The following is a 10,179-nucleotide window of genomic DNA, read 5'->3' on the forward strand; positions in this document are numbered from 1 at the left end:
CAATGACAGGTTCAAGATGTAAATAGATTTGATTCATGAACAAATTTCTACACATACATTTATTTTTATGTACTTCCTAAAGGATGGCAGGGAACCTGGAGCGTACACACACACACACACACACACACACACACACACACACACACACACACACACACACACACACACACACAGTCTGTATTATCTTGTCTTGTATAGCATAGTCTTACTTATGTCTGTATTTCTGAGAGTCACAAACAGCTGGAACCAAATTCCTTGTGTGTCAACACACTTGGCCAATAAACCTGATTCTGATTCTGATACACACACTGATACACACACACACACACACACACACACACACACACACACACACACACACACACACACACACACACACACACACAGAGTCACAAACAGCTGGAACCAAATTCCTTGTGTGTCAACACACTTGGCCAATAAACCTGATTCTGATTCTGATACACACACACACACACACACACACACACACACACACACACACACACACACACACACACGCGCGCGCGCGCGCACACACATACACACACACACAGAGTCACAAACAGCTGGAACCAAATTCCTTGTGTGTCAACACACTTGGCCAATAAACCTGATTCTGATTCTGATTCTGATACACATACACACACAGACACATACATACACACAGACACATACATACACACAGACACATACACACAGACTCAGATCTGTTTGAACATATAACTCAAACACTCAAAATCAACTTAGACTGGAAACAATGTTCATATTTTTTCTATTCATTGAAAGGAACAAAAAGCTTAATTGGTTCAATAAATATCAAAATAAAGACTAGTAGTTAAATCTGAACTCAGGACTGAATCTGAATATTTGGAATATATTTACCACTTAAAATATTACTGTCCACCATTATAATGCTAGACATAACCATCAGCAACTATGTTATGTTAGTTGTTAGTGCTATTATTGATAGAGTTAGTGCTATTATTGATTGAGATTATTGATTTTTTCATTTCCTTATTTAAAATTCAGTGACTGATTGGTTTTTAATAAAAACCAGCAAGTGACAGTAAAATAATGCACTGATTTAAATGTCTAGTGCAACAGATAGACCTACATCTCATTTTAGACAAAGGATTTTGTCTCAGAAAAAGGCATTTTGTGTGTCAGAAAAATACATTGCTTATGATGGAATGTCAATAAAAAATGTATTAAATATATATTTCACACACGCATTTATATCAAATAACATCATATAAGCAAGATATTGCTTCGACTGTTACCACTAGATGAAGCTGTTGCAAAAAAACTCCTGCTGCTGCGGTATCCAGGTGGTGCCGCGTCTCTCTGTTGCTATGGAGTAACAACGCGGTGACGTCACATCCGTCTAGAAATTGAATGAATTGTTTGTAGGCATTTTCTTTCTTTAACAACCAACATACCGTAAAACTATATTACATATAAAGTTTTAGCGTATTTAAAAATGTTTTAGAAAAATTAAGCTATAGTCTGCAGATCCTTTACATAACCAGTAAAATAATGAAAGTAATTACAAGCTGCATTTTGAGATGTTTGTAATTTGGATGAATTGTAACATTAAATTATAAAAAAATATAAAATAAAATATATAATCATATATACATATATATATATATATATATATATGTGTATATATATATATGTGTATATATATAGATATATATATATATATATTTATATATACACATATATATATATATATATATATATATATATATATATATATACATACATATATATATATATATATATATATATATATATATATATATATATATATATATATATATATATATAAATTTTCAACTTTTTTTTAAACACAGGTTTGGTTCTCTACAGAATGGGACATAAAATAAATCTTAATAAATAATATCTTGTTTTCTGCTTATTTTTGAAGATAATTTGAATACAAAATAAATATTAAATTCAAATTGTCTATTTTTTTAAATGCTGCCTGATATTTTTAATTTTTATATTTTTAAATTTTTTTATTTTATTGTTTCAATAACAAATGATAACAATGATGACATGTTGTCTTAACAAAATGCAATGTCATATTATTCAAATTTTAGAATAGTAACATACATGAAAAAAAGGAAAATAAATAAAAAATAAATAAAAACTTACACATAATGGATATCGAGCAAAACAATTAACACAGAGAAAAGGAATTAACAGCCATGTAAAAATCTAAAGTTTTGACGGCTTTTCGGCTTGTGAGTCCTTTTAAAGTTTTAAAATAATTTTAATTTCCATTTTAAAATGGAAAATGTTTGGTTTCTTTTCAGACCACTTACAGTTATGGATATGAAACTTTCCAACTAAAATAAACAGATTTAAAATTTCGCCATTTTACATTCCTCATTAAAAAAAAACATCTTTTTTCTGTATATTGATTTTTGTCCCCAAAAATGATTAAAAATAATGTTCTACATCAATCCAAAAACCTAGTGTACAGACAATAAAAAAAGGTGCACAGCGGATTCTGTATTTATTTTACAAGATGTACAAGAATCTGATATTATCTGATATATACACATTTAAATTTTTTTAATACCTGATTTGTAAAACATATTGGTATAATGTTATTGACGGTTGATATGATGGTACTGACATGACTTTTATTTCACTTCCGGAACAGATCATCACGTGACCACCGCAAGTGACCACCCCACGTGGTCCTATGGGTCACTATAGAGGTATGAAAATGAACACAGATCGTTTTAAGGTCCCAGCAGAGGAGTACTTAAGTATGTTATTGTCATTGCACATGTTGTCTTATTTATTTATTCATTCATTTATTGCTGATCTAATGCTTTACTTATGATCTCTCACACTGCACTGATAAGTCTATATATATGTTTAATTGTATTTGTGCATTGCAGCAGACACCAGCACTCTTTTCTATCTGAATGATGCTGTGACTCAGCTGCTGGAGCACAGAGAGGAATTCATCCAGTTCGGGATCGTGAGATATTTTGCAGAATAGTGAGTTTAACCTGAAATATCAGACGATATGAAATGAACACAGATTTTCACGTCTGCACAGATTTCTCATGTCTCTGGACACGAGAGTTTTCTGTTTAATGCGACAAACAAACTAATCAATTAATTAACAATTATGAGTTGCTTCATATAATTTACTAAAAATTAATCCATACATTATAAAGTAATTGATAAATGCACAAACCTGCAGAAATATATTAGCAATTATAATTATATACACTTTATTATGGTGTTATACTATCTATTATTATTATTATTATTATTATTATTATTATTATTATTATTATTTTGTTTATAATGAAAATCTATATTTGTTTTATTATATATATATATATGTGTGTGTGTGTGTGTGTGTGTGTGTATATATATATATATATATATATATATATATATATATATATATATATATATATATATATATAAAATAAAGCAAATATACATTTTCATATATGTATATATAAATGTGTATTTGCTTTATTATACATATACCTATACCTATACACATACCTATAATTTACAAAAATAAATCAATACATTATCAAGTAGTTGATAAATACACAAATCTACAGTATATAATTATATAGACATGTATATATATATATATATACAAGTATACACTTTATTATTGTATTATAATATCTATTATTATTTAACATATTTATAATGAATATATACAAATAATATATTAGCAATTATACATATACACACTTGATAAGGTATGGATATATTTTTGTGACTTATAGGAATATATATATATAATAAAGCAAATATATATATATATATATATATATATAATAAAGCAAATATATATATATATATATATATGAAATACACATATGAATATTAATTATAATTAACAAATTTATATCTATAGTAAGAAATGCTGTATCAGAGGTCACAGCTCCTGTCCAGTTGATCATATTTTTTTTTTATAATACCTCTTTCTTCTATTGCTATTCTATTTGTATTTAAATTTCTATTTAAATTCTATTCTATTTGTTGGTATAATAATAATAATAATACAAAAAAAACTGTTGGAATATAAAATATAAAAAAAAATTGGAAAATATCGAGAGAGAAAAAATTGGTGAAAGAAAGCAAGCAAGTGTGTATAAGTGATATATTTATTTGTGTATTTATTCAAAATGTACATTTACTTTGTGTTATTTTTTGTATTAAATGTTACTCAGCTTCACCAGCGTGAAGAACGGGAACCATGTTCTCTTCAGAGAATTCAGCTACACTAAAGGTACAGCACACAACCGAACCTCCTTCATTCACATCTTCTGGAAATGCTTCAGACAGATTGGAAAAAACAGAGGTAGGTGTGTGTGTGTGTGTGTGTGTGTTTATATCTTGAATATCTGACTGCATTGTCATTGTAGGGACATTTTGTGGCTGGTCCCCACTGAGTGTCTTTAAAAAAATGCAGCTTTTATTTATAAAAATAAAGGAGCCGATATGTTTCCTCATTTTTGTGATTGAGGTTAAGGCAAAATTGATATCTTATCTGTCGGGATATAATAATAATTAATTAATAAGAAACGTCTCACTATTTTCATAAGGACCTTCCAATGACCTGTGTGTGTGTGTGTGTGTGTGTGTGTGTGTGTGTGTGTGATTTGTTTCTTGTACACTTGTGAAGTATTCACGTTATCCTCTTTACAGATTTGCTGACGATGACGGAGTACACGTCACTTCTCCAGCTCTTATGCCCAGACTTTCCTGCTGAAACGGTGCAGAACACGGCCAAGTAATAAACCTCTTTTATTTACGCTGTCCAATTTTCCACAGGGTTCAAGCGAAATTCCTGCGTTTTCATTTTCAGCTTAGTAAACAATGATGTCTGTATTATAGGATTGTCCTGATGGAGGACGCTATGGACTGCCCCATGTCTCTCTCTGATTTTATCTACGCTTTCCAAATCCAGTTTTACTATGAAGGTGAGTACCTCATTTCCCACTTATCTCAAATGACCAAGCCAAGAACTAACAGACCGAAGCTCCAAGTCTAATGTAGGCAATAGAAACCAAAAAAGAAAGAAACATAAGAGCATGAAGCGGCTTTAGAGAAATCTGGATGTAGATTTAGATCCATAATGAGAAAGGAGCAAGCCAGAGGTATCTGTGGAACTAGACTCCAAAGGAAACGTCTTCTGGGCAACTACAGATTAGATATCATACAGCAAGGCCCACTTTTAAGAACGACAGTGTTTGTTGACCCGGGCCTTTACTTTAGATGCTGGATAGATAAAGATTGATTGAATATAAAACAACTTCAATGATTCAGACTACTGACTAAGTGTGATGGTTGAATTTGGATAGAGGATGTGAGGTGTTTGGTAATTGTACAAGAGAAATAAAATGAAATTACTGCATATCTAATCAGCAGTCCAGCTACGATGACATAAAGGGTTGGGGGTTCGATTCCCGCCTCCGCCTTGTGTGTGTGGAGTTTGCATGTTCTCCCCGTGCCTCGGGGGTTTCCTCCGGGTACTCCGGTTTCCTCCCCCGGTCCAAAGACATGCATGGTAGGTTGATTGGCATCTCTGGAAAATTGTCCGTAGTGTGTGAGTGAATGAAATTGTGTGTGTGCCCTGCGATGGGTTGGCACTCCGTCCAGGGTGTATCCGGCCTTGATGCCCGATGACGCCTGAGACACAGCGGTAGAAAATGAATGAATGAATGAATGAATGTATGTTTCAGCACAGTGGATTGATTTTCTTTGCATATTTCAGCTTGTTAGGAATTTTGGGTCAAAGCACAACGTCTGATATGATGCTTCACCCATGGAGTAGAGAGTGTTAAGGGGCCTTGCTCAAGGGCCCCACAGTGGCAGCTTGGTGGTGCAGAGGCTTGATCCCTAACCTTTTGATCACTAACTCAGAGCCGTAACTGTTTGAGCCAACACAAATTTACAACTTGTTAAACCCATGTTATCTTCCATGTTATCTCATTTCAATCCGCAAACTGTTCTGCGGCCCCAGGTTAAGAACCGCTGTATTAGACAATACAGGTGTAGAAAACTAAAGCCCAGCAGTACTGCGTTGAATGTTCAGAGTCCTGGGATGAGCACAATAATGTTAATGATCATAGCAGCAGCTCTTAGGTGCGATTGCCCACTGAAGCTTGAATCGTAAGACAGATTTTAGTATATTTCCTTATAGCTACATAGCATTACAGCTCATTCAGTACTAATGGCACTAATGATGGATTTTAGACATATTACAATCGTTAAGTCCACATGGTGCACTTTGCTCAGACGATGGAGTCCTGCTACATCGGCGATTAGTTTCCCAGAGAACATCAGGAACTCCAGCTCATTAGATAAATATTATTGCTTTTTTTTAAATCCTGGGTCTTTTTTTTCTGCTTCATAGTCGTTTATATAGATTTTTAGATATTTGATGTTTTGTTGTCTTGCTGCATCTTTATCATTAAACATTTAGAATATTTTTAATCTTTTGTATGTAAAAAAAAATAAAATAAAACAATTGCATTAATAAAAATGATGTCATTGTGTCAATTTCTCTTGGAAATGTTGCATTTAAGATCTTAATATTCTTAAATTTTTGGTTATGTTTTTTTAAAATTTATATTTCTTTTTTCTATTTTTGATTCAGTAAATCCCTTCTTGTTTCTCTGCCAGAGTTCCTAGAGAGTGTGTTGGTGATTTATGAGGACTTGCTTGAGGGAAAGAACCCGAACACCGTCATCGTCCCGACCTCGACGTCAGCCGAAACGATATCCAGCGAGGAGACGGACACGCAGGAGGGCGTGGACTCCTCCGTCCTGCTCGAGTGTATCGAGGGACTGTGTGAACGCTTTAAGCACAAGTAAGACACTCCGCTGTTAAAGGTTTCGTTTTCGCTCTTTGTATTTGATCACAGAATCATGCATTAAAATAAACGCTTCTCATAAGTTTTTACCCCATGCCCCAGACAAATAATCCCTACGCAATCTAATCTGTATCATCTTATTAACTCACTATCATTATTAAATATTGTATACAATTAATTTTTTCCTCCCTCTTCACCTTTCAGTCATTTTCTCCTCTGATAAAGAACCACTTAATCCTCCTCACTACACCTAAGACTTTTTGACCTTTTGAGCTCTTTTAATAGTTAAGATGCTTTATGGTTAAGAACTTTTTTCTTTACTATGATCTTCTTTTAATTACAAGAAGAACCGCCAACAATTCTAATAATATTTTCATAGAATTTCTTCTCTAGGACAAACTCTTTACTATAAGAATCTCTATATGAATATGGGCCCTGATCTTAAATATTAAATATACAAAATATAATCTCTGTAGTGTATCTTGATCCTGTCTTTTCCTAGACATCCCCCTCTCTCTGCCATTAAGGAGGTTCTGGAGAGCAGCACGCGAGTCTCTTACTATAGCTTCCTGATGGCTTTGTCCAAACATGAGGGAATCGATCAGGAAATCGGTGAGGTTTCAAAACCAAGATGTAGTATAGCAGTGAGTAGTATTGAGGAGACAAAAAGTTGACATATCTTCCTATTTTTCCAGGTGCTCTTCCGAACAGATCAGACCTGCTCATCGACCCTGAGATGGATCAGGAGTTAGAGAGGCTGTGAGTTCTGTTATCCTTTTATAATTTAGTCAGAAACGGTGTCTCCAGCATGGCCGTGTCTAACACGTTAACTTTAACACGTCGATGTAATTTAAAGCAAGCATGCATCCAATCCGAACACACAGACCAGCTGTTAGAGACTCGTTGGAGGTTTGGACTCACAAATAGAAGAGAATTCTATAAAATTAAAGTTCATTGTATCCTTCACTGATCCTTGACGGCATGGCTATTGTGTTGTGTCGTAGTGTAGCTCAGGTGGCTATCAGTCCGACATCGAACAGCAGCGGCAGTGCACAAGGGCTGAAGGATCCGTGCAGGAAACCATCGCCGCGTAAATCCCTACAGCAGCGCAAGAGGATCGAGATGGAGAGCGACGGCTCCACCGAGGAAACCGACTCCTCTGAGAATTAAGACGCCTTCGAATTGCCTTCGCTTTATGTAGGGATAGGGATAGATATATAGTATTTTAAATTAAGTTAATCTTTTTTAAATTAATTTAAAACTTTAATTGTGTATATTCACTTATTTATTTTTATTCTTATTTTTTCTTCTTGTTATTATTAATATATACTTATTAATTTTTCTCTCGCTCTTCTGTTTCCATACTTCCGTAAAGCTGCTTTGAGACAACGGGAAATTTGTTAAAAGCGATATACAAATAAATTGAACTGAATTGATTTGAATGATCTAAATACCAAAACCTCTGATTGTTAGCACCGCATCCGACTTTGCCAAATCATTCATCAGAAACGTCTCTGAAAATGAAGCAGATATGAAATCACAACCGGAATCAACACTACATTCTGTATGGAATCATGTGGCGAGTGCATAACAGTGCATAACAGTGCATAACAGTGTTGTGTGCTCTGTTTTAACATAATTATTGTACATTTTCTGTATACAGCTAGAAATACAAAATGTGTCCTTGAGTTGTATTTTCTTTCACTCATTTTCTACCGCTTATCCGAACTTCTCGGGTCTCGGGCGTCTTTGGGCATCAAGGCAGGATACACCCTGGACGAAGTGCCAACCCATCGCAGGGCACACACACACACACTCTCATTCACTCACACACATACACACACTACGGACAATTTTCCAGAGATGCCAATCAACCTACCATGCATGTCTTTGGACCGGGGGAGGAAACCGGAGTACCCGGAGGAAACCCCCGAGGCACGGGGAGAACATGCAACCTCCACGCACACAAGGTGGAGGTGGGAATCGAACCCCCAACCCTGGAGGTGTGAGGCAAACGTGCTAAGCACTAAGCCACCGTGCCTCCCCCCCCCCCCCCCCCCGACCCCCGAGTTCTAATTTTGTTTTTCTTAATATTTGAATTTAAATATTCTAATTTGATCCACATAAGCTGTGAAAAGCTGTCTTTAGGAATCATCAGTGGGTTTTTTCCCCAGCACCGTACATTTACAGTTATTTACTGGGCTGATGCTCTCATTTGAAAAAATTGTAGAAGTAAAATAAAAAGCTGCATAGTTGAGCATTAAAGGCCTTCCTTAAAAAATAGTAGTTTGGCCAAAACCACAGTTTTGATGAGATATAAAGCCATCCGAAGGTACATAGTTTATTTTGTAATTAAGCCTCACTTAATCTCTGTATAACTATTTCTTCGGTCGTCTCCAAAACAGTTGGCTCCCTTCATAAAGATGGGATCAAAAACATTAATAATTAAAAGCCTTTCAAAATTAAATGAATTCATTTCAAAAGTTCAATAATTCTGGACCTGATGCCAATATTTAAATATTTATACTTGAAAAATATTATAATCCCAATCACTTCTTACATTTTAAGCCACACGCTTTTTCAGAGCCTGATATCAAACCTATACTGAAAGTGATTACGGTGTCAAGATGGCTACAACTATATATTATTTATTTAACTTTAATTTTATTTCATTTATATGGATACCTAATTATAACTAATGAAGCATGTGATAACTAATGAATAACTAATTATAACTAATGAAGAATGTAATAAATGTAATTACTAATGACTGAAATTACTAACTCATAATAAACAAAGTAATATATTTGATTATCTCTGGAAAATTGTCCATAGTGTGTGATTGCATGAGTGAATGAGAGAGAGAGAGTGTGTGTGTGTGTGTGTGTGTGTGTGTGCCCTGCGATGGGTTGGCACTCCGTCCAGGGTGTATCCTGCCTCGATGCCCGATGACGCCTGAGATAGGCACAGGCTCCCCGTGACCCGAGAAGTTTTGATAAGCGGTAGAAAATGATGAAATGAATGAATGAATATATTTGATTTATAAAATATTCTTTTAAACCAGTGAACGAAATCAGACTCCAGTGCAACATCTTTACAAACCAAGTTTAATTTTTAACCAGTTCCATAATACAGACAAGATCATCTGAAAATAAAAATAAAAACACCATGTACAATCAACACAACAAACAAAATGAATAGGCACAACTTGTGGTTTCGCAGGATTGATCTGAAGACACATACGGTCCAAACATCATCACTGTTCATAAGAAACATCTAGAAATCATGAGCACTATTAA

The 10,179-nt window shown here is 34.3% G+C and overlaps 2 protein-coding genes across 5 annotated transcripts in view; one reads left to right on the top strand and one right to left on the bottom strand.

The window, feature by feature from the left end:
- ckap5 (cytoskeleton associated protein 5) overlaps positions 1–1,384 on the bottom strand; it is a 32,684-nt gene extending 31,300 nt beyond the window's left edge. The window contains exon 1 of the mRNA XM_047802184.1: positions 1,281–1,384. The gene's annotated coding sequence lies outside the window, so the exon portion shown is untranslated. The remainder of the gene's footprint in view (positions 1–1,280) is intronic.
- A 1,283-nt stretch (positions 1,385–2,667) lies between these two features.
- On the top strand, positions 2,668–8,682 carry cstpp1 (centriolar satellite-associated tubulin polyglutamylase complex regulator 1). Of its 4 annotated transcripts, none has more exons than XM_027135338.2 (9): positions 2,668–2,735; positions 2,922–3,024; positions 4,233–4,363; positions 4,711–4,795; positions 4,900–4,985; positions 6,691–6,877; positions 7,383–7,492; positions 7,576–7,639; positions 7,885–8,682. In XM_027135338.2, exons 1-9 carry the CDS (start codon positions 2,720–2,722, stop codon positions 8,048–8,050), a joined length of 948 nt encoding a protein of 315 aa, XP_026991139.1. In that variant the 5' UTR covers positions 2,668–2,719; the 3' UTR covers positions 8,051–8,682. The 4 variants fall into 4 exon arrangements, with proteins under 4 accessions (XP_026991139.1, XP_026991137.1, XP_026991138.1 ...); XM_027135336.2 differs by having other exon boundaries at positions 2,678–2,786; XM_027135337.2 differs by having other exon boundaries at positions 2,699–2,786; positions 2,925–3,024.
- The last annotated feature ends 1,497 nt before the right edge of the window (positions 8,683–10,179 follow it).

This window comes from Tachysurus fulvidraco, chromosome 17, assembly GCF_022655615.1.
Source record: "Tachysurus fulvidraco isolate hzauxx_2018 chromosome 17, HZAU_PFXX_2.0, whole genome shotgun sequence".
NCBI classification, from domain to species: Eukaryota; Metazoa; Chordata; class Actinopteri; order Siluriformes; family Bagridae; genus Tachysurus; species Tachysurus fulvidraco.